Source organism: Citrus sinensis, chromosome 5, assembly GCF_022201045.2.
Source record: "Citrus sinensis cultivar Valencia sweet orange chromosome 5, DVS_A1.0, whole genome shotgun sequence".
Classification (NCBI taxonomy): domain Eukaryota; kingdom Viridiplantae; phylum Streptophyta; class Magnoliopsida; order Sapindales; family Rutaceae; genus Citrus; species Citrus sinensis.
This window is the reverse complement of record NC_068560.1, coordinates 22,151,545-22,169,614: the sequence shown is the minus strand read 5'-3', so window position 1 is coordinate 22,169,614 and position 18,070 is coordinate 22,151,545. Positions and strand designations below refer to the sequence as shown.

Genomic DNA, 18,070 nt, shown 5'->3' with positions numbered 1-18,070 from the left:
AATTGTTCTAATTAGTTTTTTCTAATTACAATATTATCCTTAGGTGAAATTACTAAAATAAGTAAATAAATAATTATTAGTTTAATTATTATCTATTATAATTGAGAATTTAAATTTGCTATACCGTATAAACCTAGGAGATTTTTTATGTTCTTAAACTCTTTCCTAATCGATCAAATATTGCATTGATGGAGGAAGAAGAAATGCAAAGAAAAGAATATGATCAAGAAAAAGTACTTAATATTGCATTGATGGAGGAAGAAGATATGCAATGGGAAGAAATTGGGAACGCTGAATATGTTTGCTAGCTGGAGTTGAAATTCAAAAGCTTTAATTTTCATTGTTTTGGTGTTGATTGGATTTGATTTTCTTTTTCAGGTTAGCAAGATAGACTTGAACGTGACGTGAGCATATTCCGGGTTTAGAAAGATATGGAAGTTGATATTATAATTATAATAATAATAATAATGATGATAATAATAATAATAATAATAATAATAATAATAATAATAATAATAATAATAATAATAATAATAATAATAATAATAATAATAATAAGTCAGTCCCAATGACTGCAACGGCCGACCCAAAACTACCAAAATCAGCCTATCCTACAGATTTTAAAACCTGATTTTGAAAATCACATTAATATATACTTAATACAATTACAAATATTACATGCGCCCTTAGCTCCAAGAATGAATATCATCAAACAAGGGCAAGTAAAGATAAGATAACATATACGTAAAGGCCTGAGTTTAATTAATTTGTCTTGTTTTATTATATTACTAGCAACTGTGTGCGGCAACTCGCAACTTCATGTCGTTACCACCACCAAGCTTTCCTAAGATAGAATCATAGAAACATCTTATTCATCTCAATATACAATTTTCTTATTTAAAAATATTATTTGCATTTGCATCTGTATATGGGTATGTAGTTGATTTTGTATAAGAGTAATGATACAGCCACAAACTCTTGTATAAATTTATATTGTACAAACTGATGTGCCATTAATTCATTGGTTGAATAGAAATATAAAATAATATAAACAAATCATGTGGGCCAAGAGATATTTAATTCAACCAATGAATTAACGCCACATCAGTTTGTACAAAATAAGTTTGTACAAGAGTTTGTGGCTATATCATTACTCTTTGTATAAAACCACCCAACTGACTAGATTTTTTGTAATTAGATTATTATTCTTCGGTGAAATTACTAAAATAGGTAAATAAATAATTGTTAGTTGAATAATTATAAGTTAAATTTGTTTTACCGTATAAAACCAAGAGCTTTTTTATGTTCTTCAACTCTTTCCGAGCCGTTCAAATAAAAAAAGAAGTTAAATTACATTAATGGAGCAAAAAGAAATGCAAAGAAAAGATTACGAAAAAGAAAAAAATACTTGATATTGCATTGATGGAGGAAGAAGATAAGCGATTCGAAGAATTTAAAAATACTGAATACGTTTGCCAGCTAGAGTTAGGATTCAAAAGTTTTACTTTTCAATTTTCATTGTTTTGGTGTCCATTTAATTTGACTTGAATGTGAGCATTTTCAAGGAGTGGGAAGATATGAGAATTGATATTATTTTAAAAAAATAAAAAAAATCAATCATTACAATATTCGAGTCGAGGCAGGTTATTCGAATAAATCATGGACCACCTTCTACACGTTTTATAAATCTTGCCCCTTTTCTTTTTTGTCTTTTTCTTTAATTTACATTTTGGTCTACAAGGCCAAAAATTAAATTCCACAAGAATTGACCTTTTTTCTATTACAAAATTTTAGCCTTAGCCAGTGGAGTCAACAAGGCTGGAAATTTTTTGAAGGGGTCCCGAGAATCAAAGGTGCGTACTCACTTATTATTGTAGAATTGTGCGGCAGGTACCGGAGTCCACACATTTTAATGTTTGTTTGCCATCAATTTCATTGTGGTCATGTCCAAGTCACTCAAGAATCCAATTCTGCATACCCACCAACACATAAAATTAAATACTTAAAACAGAGTTTAAGTAATTAGTAATTTAACTTAAAACAAATTAAACAGGAGAATTTAATTATTGCATTCCAACGTTTGCTAGCTGGAGTTAGAATCCAAAAGTTTTACTTTTCATTGCTTTGATATTGATTTGATTTGATTTCGTTTTCCAAATTAGCAAGTTAGACTTGAATGTGAACTTGTTCTGCGAGTGGAAAAATATGAGAGTTGATATTATTTCAAAAAAAAAAATTTAAAAAGATTAATCGTCTTGATATTCGAGGCAGGTTGTTTTAATAAATCATGAGTCATCTTTCACACGTTTTGGAAATTTTACCTCTTTTTGTTTTGTCTTTTTCTTTAATTTACATTTTGATCCACATGGTCAAAAATTAAATTCGACAAGTTTTGCATTTTGTGGAAATTCTATTTACTTGTTTTACAGATCTTTAGCCGTAGCCCGTGGAGTCAACGGGGCTAGAAATTCATTGAAGGGTCCCGAGAATCAAAGGTGCGTACTCACTTATTACTGTATGTAGTTGATTTTGTATAAAACCACCCCACTTATTAGATTTTTTCTAATGCAATATTATTCTTAGGTGAAATTACCAAAATAAGTAAATAAATAATTATTAGTTTAATTATTATCTATTATAATTGAGAATTTAAATTTGTTGTACCGTATAAACCTAGAAGATTTTTTATGTTCTTAAACTCTTTCTTAATTGTTCAAATATTGCATTGATGGAGGAAGAAGAAATGCAAAGAAAAGAATATAATGAAGAAAAAGTACTTAATATTGCATTGATGGAGGAAGAAGATATGCAATGGGAAGAATTTGAAAACGCTGAATACGTTTGCTAGCTGAAGTTAAAATTCAAAAGCTTAACTTTTCATTGCTTTGGTATTGATTTGATTTGATTTTCTTTTTCAAATTAGCAAAGATAGACTTGAATGTGAGCATGTTCTAGGGTAGAAAGATATGGACGTTGATATTTTTCAAAAAAAAAAAAAAATCAATCATGAGACAAGTCATTTCAGTAAAACATGAATCACTTTCCACATATTTTAGAAATCTTACCATTTTTTTTTCTTTTTTCGTTAAATTGTATTTTGGTCCACACGGCCAAAAATTAAATTCCACACATTTTGCTTTTGCATTTGGTGGAATTCTATGTACTTTTTTTTTATTATTTTACAAAACTCTAGTCAGTGGAGTCAACGGGCTAGAAATTCATTGAAGGGTCCCCAGAATTAAAAGTGTGTACTCAATTATTATTGTAGAGTTGTACACTTGTGGGACAGCTACCGGAGTCCACACATTTTAATGCCCAACTCACTCAAGAATCCAACTCTGCATATACGCCAAGATATAAAATTAAAGACTTAAAACAGAGTTTTAGTAATTAATAATTTAACTTGAAACAAATTAAACATGAGAATTTAATTATTGAATTTGTGCTATTGACATTTTTCCGAAAAAAAAAAAAATTGTTGTCACCTCAGTCAATTAGATAATTACTACAGATCAGCAGCTATGGACAACAACTCGCAATTAAATAATTTGTAGTTACGAGTTTGATTTCAAATTTCCTGTATCAGAGTTCAATAAATATTAAGCACTAAAATTAAAACGTAGCGGTTTTTTAAAGGAAAAGAGATTTATTGATTGCACTTAGTTTTAACTCAGTTAAATATCATGAAAATTAATAGATTGATTTACATAATAGTTTAAAACTATATGTTAATTGAATAAGATTGTCTATAACAAAATAGTAACTGGAAGTCATCCACATTTTAATAATATAAAACTATCGATGTCGCCAATAATGGTTCACATATAGAATACTAATGCTTTCCGACATCACAATTACTGTCCATATCAATTAAATTATCATCTTTTTCAGACCTAGTTGAATCTTCCGGCACAGCTGCAGGTGGTACGTTTTCATTGCAACTCTTGGGCAATGGCAATCCATTGAGAAAGGATTTTCCTCATAGCTACTCCCGTCAAAAGTTGTAAATTGTTTGAGTATGGTTATTATTTAGAGTTGAGTGGTAAATTTAGAGTGTGATTATTAATTGTTTTTAAAATTTTTTACGTGTTTTTGTTTGTTTTTACATATTACAAATACCTCTATGGTCATTTGGTTTTAATGGTTTAGGCATCAAGTGTTAAGTGAATATAACAAACAAGGAAAAGTAAAGTTAGGTTGACATGTACATAGAGATCTGAGTTTAATTAATTTGTCTCGTTTTATTATTAGTCAGCAGCTATGGGCGCAACTTGCAACTTCATTTTCAATTCAACTTCACTGTGTATTTGTTGTTCTTTTTCAATTCAACTTCATTTTCAATTGATAACTCAGTTGGAATCTAGAATTTGTGGAATCGTTGCCAAATGCCGCAATCAAAAGATTCTGAAATCTGGGGGCTTGCAATAGTAGACCATCATCTCTCAGAATGTATTTTATTTCTGAAATCACCTGCACAACCTTCATCTTCTACTTTAATAAGCTATTACTATCAACACCCAAGAACAATGATTTGTCCTTTAATAAGGTATTATTATCAACATTAGACCACGTTGTATCTGATCCTGGAAAAGTACTCGGGACTGTGCAATGTTAGTGAACTGTTATTATTGCTACCTGATCCTGAGTCAATTCGGTAATTAGAATTAGTCAAGCCGTTTTCACTCATGGGAGGATATGTTAATCTTTTCCATTGTTTCTGGGCAATCTTGAAATCGCAAGTCACACCATAACCCAAAGAGCAGTGGACAACACCTTGCACATATTCAATATCGCTCCAGTAAACATCTCCATCCCCACGCGAAGGGTGATTTCCTGTGTGGGTTGTGTTTTCAGTATTTGTTAGCGATAATTGTATTTAGTTCTTGCTCCATTAAAACTCATGATTGTATGCAGTGCCATTAACTTTTCAATGTAGCTTTGCTAGAAAGCTTTGGATTAATGATGACAAGTAATGCTGCACCCTTTTCATCAAGACAGGAGCAGGTTTTGCAGATTAGCAACCAGCCACTCATAATCTGACAATGTAGCTTCAGATAATGGCTCCAAAAACTCACATCTGGCCAGAATTTCAGCGGGGGGGTACTCCAGCAATTAAGTTAGTATCCACACTTGGTTTACCCTTCAGAAGTTCTTCAGGCAACTTAACCAGAGTACTTTCAAGGGCAGAGGGAGATGCGCCTGGGATAACCTCTTGCTTGAAAGGCAATGCTCTTGCTGTTTGCAAGCAGAACTCTATCCATTGATGGATTAATGGAGACGGACCTCTGACTTGCCCTCCAATTTGTTTTGTTTCAAGTCTTGAGGCAGCAGGGATCGCCTATAAAGAGAATACAAACTTATTAGTCACATTATCGTGTTTACTGATCACTAATATGAAGGTGATAACAAAATGAATATCGAAGTAGAATGGCAGGCATGGGAATACCCAAAGATCGGCCCATAAGCTTGCACCAGACTTGGGAACAACAACAGCAACATTAGACATACGTTTGACAGCAGGAAGAACATCACTACTCCACCCAACAGCAACCCATACATCTCCAATTCCAAATGCCTTCAGATAGTGTGTACTGTCAAACAGTCGAACCTATGTAGAACCCAATAAAAGCAGAGATTGTAATAATGTTACCAGTATCGACAAAGATATTAGCATCTAAAACAAATTATTGTATAAGATAAACAATGGGGAGGAGCATGGGCATTCTACATATTGTTAGACATCTTGAAGCCCTCATAATAGGATTGATCAAATGTTAGGTAACCTAAAAGATGCGACAACTATTTTTCATATTACATGTGCCCTTAACTCAAACCGGACAAAGTAGACAATTTCAATAACTAGAACTTATAAATGATTCTACTAGAATACTATGCACAGTAGATTTATAACATTCATAAATCAAAACCCATCATCGTTCACCTGAAAGACTCTTGAGTTGCACAAACCAATTTCAATACACCATACCAGAACTTTGTTGAACTTTCCGGGATCCACCTGATTGCACCTACTATCCCCCTTCATTACAGGTAATAATCACATAATTTAATTTTTTCGAAATTGGCATGCCAGACAAATTTGGTCAATTACAAACCTATTTCTGCTTAAAAATGCATCCATCAAAGGACACTGACTTGTTGTTGTCACTTCATTTTGTTAGTCTCCATTGTTTGCGTATTCACATTAAGGAAACGAACCAAATGGAGCCAGTTTACCCACACCACATTATTATGGTTTTTCATTGTTTTGGGTTTTTGTTAATTTAATGAGACAGAATCTCACATCCCTTGCCATTTCTTCAGCTAAATTTAGGAGCAAAAGCCTTTATTGCATCCATCTCAGGAGAGAACACCAACATATGTATTATTAATACGTATGAAAAGGAAAAGACAACACCAACATACGCATTCATATGTATGAAAAGGAGAAGAAAACACTAGCATATGCATTCATATGTATGAAGAAGCAGACTTCTACAAACAAAATCAGTTGTCAGGCAATAACATGCAATGATCAGATATCATTTCTTTAAGAGTACCTGGTTTGCCAGTAATGCCAGATTCTGCTGAACAGCAATCTTCCCACCAGCAACTTGCAAATCAATATTGTTTGAATTTTATGATGCTCCCATATACTTCAAAACTGAACCAATAACCTCTCGGGGAGAATTAACCATTGAAATTCTTCCTGCGAGCTCAGGCCACCACGGATCTTTCCAGTCCTACAATCCATTTTCATTAATCATGTTATTGTGCATAGAATGCAGATCTATCAAAACAGCATCAACAAATTTCTCATTCTAATTTCCAGTGTGAACAAATTGTGTAATTACCAGAGCATGTCAAAATATATAACAACTCTGCAGCCTAATCCTTCCCATTCCAAGCAGGCACATGTTTAAAATGAGGAAAAAAGAGCCATCAGATGCCCCAAAAAAACTACCATTTGGCAGTTCATTTCGGAAAACAACTTCAAACAAGATCTTACTAATTTATGACCAGAGAAACTTCGGCTCATCATTTCTACTTGTCACAATAAACAACATTTAAACATCAATAAACAGGATCAAACCAGTTTTATTATGTTTTTAGATCGTACTGATAGCTCACACTAAGATGATGAGGAACTGTAAATTACGTGACTAAAGATGTTACTTGACTAAAGATGTTAGTTTTTATTGTTAGAGCTTGGTCAGTATTTATTTGTGTGGGTGAAATTTTTATTTTAATTATTAGAAGCAGATATCCAGTGGGGATTATATAAAGGTTGAAAGATATCTTGGTATAAAAAAGGGAAAAAAGAATGAAGATCCCCTGTCCTTATTCATTTAAATTTTGACCATTTTCAAGACAAAACTTGACTACAGAATAATAAACTACTGAACTGTTTTTTTCCCATTCGCTCCCCATATTCTTTATTTTGAGATATCTTCTCCAAGCTAATCCACGTATGAAAGCATACTTCATACATTAGAAAAATTCTCCATCATTACAGATGATAATTTGAATTGTGAGACATGAGACACACTGTCTGTTTGTTTTACCAAACTCAAGTTAGTTATTGGAAGCTACCTCCACCTTCATAACTCCCTAGACATTTTAATGGATATTTTAATTGGCAGTCAATAGCTTCTCATGGTTATAGTATCTTAAGCTCTAATAGTAACCCTGACTTACGAGCTAGCATACCCAAGGAGACAATATTTAATTTTTCTAGTTCACATCCTAGCAATTCACTTATTAAGTGCCATCACTACATGCTACAGTGGCATAGCTTTTCATTGCTCTGAGTGTACATTTGACTGCAACGACAAAGTTTAATGAGCCATTGTAGAAGATAATATCATTGAGTTTATAGACTCTTTCAGGGATACCATTGTTACCCGTCAATGAGATGCTTCTAAAGATATTATCATTGAAAATATTGAAGAGAAAGGCAGTCTTGATTTTGCTTGATATTAAACTAAATGAGTTTAAGTACAATTATTACCTCAATCGGAGCCAAATTATGGTTTTGAAATTTACTTTTCTTGTAGCCTATCGCCATTGTGCCCCACCTGTATGGTGCCGCCCATATTTGACCTCGAGGATCAATTTCTCCTGCATCATTGCTGCGTAGATATACCTGAGATTTCGTTAGTGCAAATAAAAGCAATAAACAAATAAATAAAATGACTATAAAGGGTAACACAGATAGAGAACAAATTACATTACCAAATTTCAAGGTAAGACAATAAAAATTATCGGGTAAAAGATAAAGATGTTACCTTCCATTTGTGACTTAAGCATTTGAACCAATCTTGATCTTCAGCTTCAGCTATTGGCTCGATCAATCTCTTTTTAATCGCAAAACTGAGCCATGAATCACCAACACTAACCAAATCAGCAGCCATATACGAAGCTGACTTAGCCTTAACTTTGTTAAAGGGCGTAGATAAATTGTTAACGATCCCATCAATGCTAGCACACAAATTCATCTGAAACTTCAATCTCTTTCCTTGACTTCGCATAAAATCCTTAACCCAAGATTGAGGCACTGAATTCTGAAGAGAAACGACTCTCAAAGGCACGGTCAATGCGTACGTCTTCCATTTCCAATTCTCAAATTCTTGATTCAATTTCTCATCCTCTTTTTGTTCTGTGTCTTGATCAAGCAATTGGTCTTGTTGGTTGACAGCTGGAGTGAGAGGGAGCTGCGTGGGACCAGCCGAGCATATACGGGCTCCGAATCCGAGAAAGAGTAGGACGGAAGAAGAAGCCAGCTGAAGAGGGAGCTTGTAATGGAGATGGAGAGGTTGTCGGTCATTGTGAGCCGTTGGATTAATGTGGGTCCGGGATAATCTGATGGTCTTAATTGAGCACTGCTTATCGGAGACACGGAGACGGGGCGTAGGGTATGACAGTTGAGAAAGGGAATCTGAACGGTTAAGGTCTGGTGTCAGCAGGAGTGGAGAAGATGATAATGATAACGCCATAACCAAACACACAGCAAAGGCGAGCAAGTGCAAGCCAAATGAATTTTGCGATTAGTTTACCTTCTCATAATTACAAAAATACCCCAAACGTAAATTCTTAATGACTGAATGAGAAATGACTGATATGTTGAACTGTTCAATGTCGATGCGACACTTTTACCATGGATAGTAAAATGGTAAATAAAAAAATTATTAAAAGATTTATAAAATAGACATCTAAAACCCTTTTCGCCAGTAAATTTCATGGCATCGATAGTTTCAAGAACTCCTGCTACCATACCCAATGGTTTTAAATAATTTTATTTGGTTAATTAATAGTTTTAATTTTATTTGATAAGCCACTCGAATTTCAATTTTATGTAGAGTAAGAGATTAAAAATTTAGTTGCATTTCTAAAGACAGAATTATAGAATCAGTTCAATACAACAATTAAGATGATGTAATCTGACTAGGGGGAGAATATTGAGTATTCACTGATTTTTTGAACCAAAATGGGATCATTTTCAAACACTCATGCCCTTACACTCATCACCAGAATGGACTGGTAGAAAGAAAACATAGGCATATAATTGAATTGGCCTTGACTCTTTTAACTCAAGCTGATCTTCCTTTCAAATTCTGGTGGGAAACTGTTCATATAGCAGTATATCACATAAACAGGTTGCCAACACCTGTATTGAGACTCTTATCCCCACATCAGAAACTTTTCAAGCATAAACCTGATTACAATTTCCTTAAATGATTTGGTTGTCTTTGTTATCCATACATGAGAGACTTTAACAGACATGAGTTTGATTTTCATACTAGCAAATGCATCTTTATTGGATATAGCTCATCTCATAAAGGATGCAAATGTCTTACAAGCTCAGGTCAAGTTCATATTCTTAGGCATGATGTCTTTGATGAGACTGTATTTCCATATGCAACAATCTTTGCCACTTCTTCTTCTGAAAATGTCATCCAATCAGAAACTCCAGTGTCAAATTTCTCTAAACAACAAATCTATCATCTCTCAACATTACCCTTACTCAACAGCAGCTTTGAAGATACTTACTCAGCAAGAGTACCGAGTAATGAACAAACACCTGTATTACCTGAGCATACAAATAATCTGCATCAACAAGAATCATCTAGTCATTCATATCAAAATCATCAACATCACAAACTATCCGTCATATTCCTGAACCAACTCAAACACAATTTGAACCACATGTAACCAGTCAACAACAAACTGAACTCAGTCCAAACAGAATTCTGACTTCACAACCCACACACAAAATGACCATTAGATCGAAGTCTGGAATATTCAAGCCTAAGTTGTACACAACCACCTTGATCAACAAAGAACCTAACACAGTTCGAGAAGCTCTTAATGATAAACACTGGTATAAGGCCGTGAAAGAGGAATATGAAGCCTTGATCAGAAATGAGACTTGGTCTCTTATACCACCTCCAGCTGAATACAAAATTGTTGGAAACAAATGGGTGTTTAGAGTCAAACAAAATAGTGATGGCAGTATCGCCAAATATAAAGCTAGGTTGGTTGCAAAAGGGTTCCAACAAACTAAAGGAATCAATTATTTTGAAAGATTTAGCCCTGTTATAAAGGCTTCTACAGTGAGAGTTATATTGAGCTTGGCTGTAATGCATAGGTGGATGATCAGACAAGTAGATGTTAGTAATGCTTTCCTAAATGGAGACTTGACAGAGGATGTTTACATGTGCCAACCTGAAGGATTTGTTGATGAGATAAGACCTGATTATGTATGCAAGTTGAAGAAGGCCTTATATGGGTTGAAACAATCTCCTAGAGTATGGTTTGACAAACTGAAGAGTTGTTTGGTTACAAATTGGGGTTTTCAAAATTCCAGAGCCGACACTTCACTATTTTTCAAGGGAGAACAGAATTCAATGATACTAATCCTGATTTACGTTGATGACATATTGATAACATGACCTAATAGTGATGAACTTGAAAAATTTATCTCAGGTTTGAGCAAAATGTTTGCATTAAAAGATTTAGGAAAGCTTTCATATTTTCTTGGTATAGAAGTCTCTTATACTGAGAATGATATATATCTGTCCCAAAAAAAAATATATTAAAGACTTGCTGAGAAAAGCTGATATGCTTGACTGCAAAGGGTGTGATACTCCAATGGTTACAAGAACAAAACTTCATAAAGAAGTTAAGGGATCTTTGGGTCAGTATGTTGAAGATGCAACTAGTTATAGAAGCTTGATTGGAGAGTTGCAGTATTTAGTCCTGACTAGGCTAGAAATTGCTTTTGCAGTGCACAAATTAAGTCAATATGTGTCTACACTAACACTTCAACATATCATGGCTTGTAAGAGGATACTTAGATATTTGAAAGAAACAGAAGACTATGGATTAAAGTGTACAGCTGGTGGAGAAATAAAGCTAATAGAATATGCAGATGCAGATTGGGCATATGATGTTGATGATAGAAAAATCAATAGGGGCATATTGCATTTACTTGGGGCATAATTTGATATCTTGGTCATCCAAGAAGCAATCAATAGTCACAAGATCAAGTGCAGAGAGTGAGTGCAGAGCTCTTGCTTTTGCAAGTGCAGAAATTACATGGTTGCAGTCATTATTCAAGACGATCAAGATAGAATGTGTTTCAGTGCCTACAAAATGGTGCTATAATATAAGTGCAACTGAGCTAGCCAAAAATCATGTCTACCACTCGAGAACTAAACATATTGAACTAGACATGCACTTCATAAGAGATAAAGTGTTGGCAAGAGAGCTGGAGATCAATTACATTCCCAGTGAAGAGCAGATTGCAGACATCTTGACCAAGCCTCTCACATTCATTCACTTTAACTACTTTAGAAGCAAACTCAATGTGCATCCCTGCCCCTTGAGTTTGAGGGGGGCTGTTAAGGAAGCACACATTGTACAAAAGGGAGCTGCATATTCAACACGTGTGTGCCAATGACACGTCAGCAGTTAGTTAAGAAAAGAAGCCAGCTCAGCAATTCCGTTAAGCATGCATTACGTTCTGTTCGTCAGCTGTTAAGCAAACTATTATTTTTGTTTTAGAGACTTGATTTAGTATAAATACTATCGTGATTGTATTTGTTATGTAATGAGAAAAATTGAATAAAATCAAGAAATTTCCAGAACATTTTCTTTTCATTTTCTTAGCTTCCAAACAAAGTTTACAATCTCATTTCAGCTTTCTAACAGCTACTAATTCTTTGGCTTATCAGAAAACACAGCTCCAACTAAAGAAGGCCAAGTAAAGTTAGTGGCAATTAAACTACTCCTTGTTGTTCAAGATTTGTAATTTTTTCACCTCTCTAAGAATGAATACTAACAAACATGAGCTTTCTTTAGATAGAAAGACAATGTATATGAAAGTAAGGAAATTAATTAAATTAAACATTTTATTCATCTCAATACACAATTTTCTTATAAAAAAAGAATAAAAAATATTATTTGCATCTGCATATGCTTCTGGATATGTGTATGCAATTGATTTTGTATAAAACCACCCCGCTTTTTAGATTTTTTCTAATTACAATATTATTCTTAGGTGAAACTATTAAAATAAGTAAATAAATAATTATTAGTTTAATTATTATCCATTATAATTGAGAATTTAAATTTGTTATACCGTATAAATCTAGGAGATCTTTTATGTTCTTAAACTCTTTCTTAATTGTTCAAATATTGCATTGATAGAGGAAGAAGAAATGCAAAGAAAAGAATATGATAAAGAAAAATTACTTAATATTGCATTGATGGAGGAATAAGATATGCAATGGGAAGAATTCCTGAATACGTTTGCCAGCCGGAGTTAAAATTCAAAAGCTTTACTTTTCATTGCTTTGGTGTTGATTTGATTTTCTTTTTCAAATTAGTAAGATAGACTTTAATGTGAGCATGTTCTCCGGTAGAAAGATATGGAAGTTGATATTATTCAAAAAGAAAAAATCAATCATCTTAATGTTCGAGATAAGTCGTTTCAGTAAAATATGGATCATCTTCCATACATTTTAAATATCTTACCATTTTTGCCCTTTTTCGTTAAATTATATTTTGGTCCACACGGCCAAAAATTAAATTCCACACGTTTTGCATTTTGTGGAATTCTATGTATTTTTTTTTTCATTTTACAAAACTTTAGTTGATAGAATCAGCGGGGCAGAAACTCATTGAAAGGTCCCGAGAATCAAAAGTGCATACTCAATTATTATTGTACAGTTGTGGGGCAGCTATCGGAGTCCACACGTTTTAATGTTTGTTTAATGTCAATTTCATTGTAGGCGACAAGTGACAAAGTAAAAGAATCTTCTTAGCACCTATGCTGGCTATGGTTTGGGTTGTGTTTGGTTTTGGGCAGACCCGATTGACATAGAGTTCAAACCAAATGGGTCGGCGACAGTTGAATTTTGACTTCAACGCAAACAAAATTTAAAATTTATGGCTGCCTCCGCTACATAAGGTCGCCGTCAACCTACCTCCGTCGTTGTTATTTGAAGTTATTACCAATATTTTGGAATTTTTCATTGCTTGATCTACACATTTTCATAACAGCATTAAAGTTTTCGTTCAAATAAAGTGATCAGATAACTTTTAGTTGGTCATCTGAGTTTAATTTTTTTTTTTTAGTTTTGTCACATCTCTATCTTTTTTAAAAATTAAAAAAAAAGCTCTGAAATCTCCAAAGTATTTAAGAATTTCCTTTTATTAAATATTTTAAACCACGTTATAAAAGAATAATTGAATTTCTAATTCAACCATAAGTAATAAAAAAATAAGCAAAGAATTTTATTGAGTAAGGTGTAGATGTTACCATCATGATCTCTAACTCAGAATTAGTAAATCTCTTTTTCATCTAGCTTGACTATAGCCATAAGAGTTCTAAGAAGTAGGCCAAATACGTGTTTATATCACATAGGACTTGAAGACTTTTCACTAATTTAAAGATTTTGATTTTGTCAATTTTGGCAAAACTATTTTCATTCATAATTTTCAATCATACTAAATAAATTAGGAGCTTGTTACCTTACATAATAATGTAAGGTAAATGACTCTTCCACAACCATTTGATTTTCCACAACCGTTTGATGAAAATCCAACAGTTGTGAAAATATAAGATAATAAAATTTTATTATTTCCACGACCGTTGGATTTTCATCAAACGGTTATGTACCATACATTATTATGTAAGGTAACTAAAGCCAACAAATTATATATCCGTACTTTTCGTTTCAGGAAAGTCTCATCCTATTATTAAAAAAAATTAAAGAAAATTCATTTCATTAGTTAAATCATGTTCAGGCACACAATTTTTTTATTCACAAGAGTAACAACTAGGTCAAATCTCATCTTATATTCTTATTGTTGATAAATTAAAGCAAATTCATTGGTTAAAGCTTGACATGCATGTACAATTTCTCAATTCACAAGTTTTAGAGCTTTCCCGCAATTTGAAAACTATATATGATCTCTTGAGGACGTTGGATTTCTTGTAGACAATTTGGATTTGGCCTAGGAATTGTTCTCACTCAAGAATCCAACTAAGGGTGTTCGTGGATCGGATTTTATGGATTAGACCTCAATCCATATCCGATCTACGATTTTGCGGATTATAAATCTTCAATTCAATTCAATCCACGGATTGGTAAAATTCAATCCAAATCCAATCCATACATCTACGGATCGGATGCAGATTTGACCAAATCTAATATTTTGCGGATTGGTTTACGGACTTCAAATTTAAAATTAAATAAGATTTAAATAAATTAATTGTTTAAATAAAGCTTAAAAAATTCATTTAAAGTTTCGAAATATAACACATCAAAACGAAAAAAATCTCATTCGTTTAGATCAGTACATAGAAATTAACTATTTAGAAAGCTATATTTGTTTATTTAATTATTTTTTTATTTTTTATTATTATCGGATAAGATATAACATACTGTTAATATAACTATATTTTAACTTATTTATGTACTAGTAAGTACTAATACCATATTTACAAGTTTTATTTTTTAATTAAATAAATACTTTTTATTTTTTTGCGGATTCACAGATTTTTATAGATTTACAGAAGTAGATCCGTATCTAATCCACCGATTGCGGATTATCAAATTTTCAATCTAATCTAATCCACCAATCCACGGATCAGATTTTTACGAATTGGATTTCTATGGATTAGACGGATTGAGCGGATCAAATTGGATTCTAAACACCCCTAGGTGGATTTGAGAGTTTTAGCTTTGAGAATACTGCTTCATCTCTACTTTGATGTTGTTGTGGCCCTTGTTGTGGCGAGGCATTAATCTTCCTGAATTTTTTGTCAAGCTTTAACTTTATTAGATATATACCTTTCTTGATGAAATGTCTGGGTCCATCGGTGGATTTAGTGTTAATGTTGCTAGTGAAGAAGATGATGAAAGCACCATAACTGTTCTTTTTCAAAGTAAAATAGGCGATCAAGTGCATCTAGGTGTTTCATTTCTTGTGTATGATTATAAAACTATTCTGAATATAGTTTCTAAATGATTGTTATAGAGTGGCTACTTTTAACATTGGAGATGGTTCTCTTATTTAAGTATGCTGCACAGTATAGGGAAGCTATAAGCTATGATGGATAGATATGGGTTTGGATCCATCCTGCTCCAAATCCAGATCTACAAAACATGATCACTCGCTTTTTAAGTGTAGAGACAAATGTGAAGTGCTTGGAAGTTGGAAGCTATATAATGCTAAATACTACTACAATTTTAATAAAAAATAAAAAAATTTATTTCCCAAGAAAACCTGATTAGTACTTAAAGAATCGTAATTAAACTACTAATTAATTTCAATGACAAAATCTTGTTGGAATAAGATTGTCTACAACAAAATAGTAACATGAAGTTATCCACATTTCAACAAAGTAAAACCATCTATGTCGCCAATAAGAATTTACATATAAAACAATAACAATTCCAAATATCACAATTATGTATGATGTTGTAAATGTGATAAAGAAACTGTCAATGTCAATTAAATTATCATCTCGTTCATTGCCAATTGAAGCCTCTGGCATAGTTGCTGGTGATCTGCAAATGGGCAATGGCAGTCCACAAAGAAAAGTATTTCCCTCATAGCTCCTCTCGTTGAAGGTTGCAAATTGTGCTTTACATTCTGGAATTTCGCCTGATAAGTTATTGTATGCCACACTGAAAACAGCCAATGCGTTTAACTCCACAAGTTGATGAGGGATTTTCCCATTCAATTTGTTGTAAGAAAGATCCAAACTTTCGATTTGCTTCAAGTTTGAAAATGTTGATGGGATCGATCCTATCAAGTTGTTGTGTGATAGATTCAATGTTTGAATCCTTGTCAAATTTCCAATTTGAGGAGGAATATGACCGATTAGCTTGTTGCAAGAAAGATCAAGTCCTGATAGGAGGCTAAGCACTTTTCCTTGGTAAATGTGCGCAATGTTCTTTGTTGTGAACTCAAAAATTTCATGGATTTGCTTTTCTGCATAGATCATCCCGCTTTCCATGACAAGAGATGTTTCAAATGGCTTAAGACTAGAACTATTGCTATAACTTTCATGAAGTGTGGTGTTATCAAAGCAAGGAGGAATATGGCCATGAAGATTATTATTAGAAAGATCTAACAATTGCAGTTGGTTTAATCCGCACAATTGAACTGGCACTTCACCTTCAAGATTATTGTGACCTAAGATAAGGTGCCTTAGTTGAGAAAGCCCATCAACCCAATTCGGAATGCTTCCATTCAAACGATTATAGCTAAGATCTAATGTCACAAGGGAAGAGCAATTAAAGAATGTACCTCTTTTTAGCTGTCCACGTAACATATTTTTTGAAAGATGAACTTGTTCGATAGAGAGAAGATGGAAACAAGATGGTAAACTTCCAGATATGTTGTTGTCTGAAATGTCCAAAAGCTGAAGCGAATAAAGTTGACAAAACTCCATTGGAATAGGACCTTCAAGATGATTCTCGGGCATTATAATATGTTTTAACCCTTTGAGATTACCTAACCATCGTGGAATCTTACCCGAGAGACTGTTATTATTAAGATACAATCCTTCTAGTGAAGAGCATTTAGACAAGCTTTGTGGGATCTCTCCTACGAAGTGATTGCTTTCCAATTGTAACCATCTCAAGTTTGTCAGGTTAAAATTTCTAGTGAACATATGACCTTCTAGGTTGTTGTTTGATAATGTAAGATACTCCAAGTTGACGCAACCCACAGCCAAGTGCTCGGGTATTTCACCAATCAATTGATTGTTGGATAAGTCCAGAATTTGAAGGGAGTTTATATTACCAAATGAAGAGGGAATGCTACCGTTTAAAGCATTCATTGAAATGTTAAAGGATATTAAACTTGGTAAAATATCTCCAATTTCTACTGGAATGTGGCCTTGGAAGTTGTTGTTGGAGACATCCAACAGTCTTAATTGCTTGTGTGAATGAATTGGCAATCGGAAAGGTCCTGCAAGAGAATCATTGACCAAAGAAAGAGTTTCTAATCTTGTGTTGTTTTCCAACAACCAATTTGGAAATCCTCCATTCATCTTTATGTGTGAGAGATCAACATTCACAAGGTCATGTTGATGGTAAAGGAATTTGGGGAATGTGACACCATCTCCATAACCGAAAGACAATGAGAGATGTGATAATTGGAAGTTTGGGGTCAAAGAAGGTGATTGAGTTATTTCTGCATTTATTTCGTTGTTGTAAGCATCGAAAATCTGGAGTCTTGAGTGATTAAAAAGTGGTTCAAGTGAAATTGGAATCCGAAAATGATTGTCTGAAAGCCTCAGCTCTTCAATGGATGTCAAATGAATGAGGGGAGATGAAGAGATGCTTCCAGTAAGTTGATTCGAAGAAACATCTAATATCCTGAGGGATGTCATATTTGCCAAGCACCAAGGCAAGCTACCTCTTAAATCGTTATGAGCAATGTGTAACTCTTGCATATGCATCAACGAACAGAGGCCTGAAAATTTATTAAATTCATCAATTAATACAATATAAAAATTAATGAATACGTATTATTCTTTTAAAATAAG

At 33.3% G+C, this 18,070-nt stretch overlaps 2 protein-coding genes across 21 annotated transcripts in view; one reads left to right on the top strand and one right to left on the bottom strand.

Moving 5' to 3' along the window:
- LOC102628997 (SH3 domain-containing protein 1-like) overlaps positions 1-18,070 on the top strand; it is a 164,098-nt gene that overhangs the window by 16,671 nt on the left and 129,357 nt on the right. The window lies entirely within an intron of this gene.
- LOC102613321 (receptor-like protein 15) overlaps positions 1-18,070 on the bottom strand; it is a 74,911-nt gene that overhangs the window by 51,459 nt on the left and 5,382 nt on the right. For 2 of the 20 annotated variants that reach the window (XM_052442207.1, XM_052442209.1), the window contains one exon: positions 16,981-17,997. The exons of the other annotated variants lie outside the window; for them this stretch is intronic. In XM_052442207.1, coding sequence (XP_052298167.1) covers positions 16,981-17,997 — 1,017 coding nt within the window. The remainder of the gene's footprint in view (positions 1-16,980; positions 17,998-18,070) is intronic. 20 annotated transcript variants of the gene reach the window in all.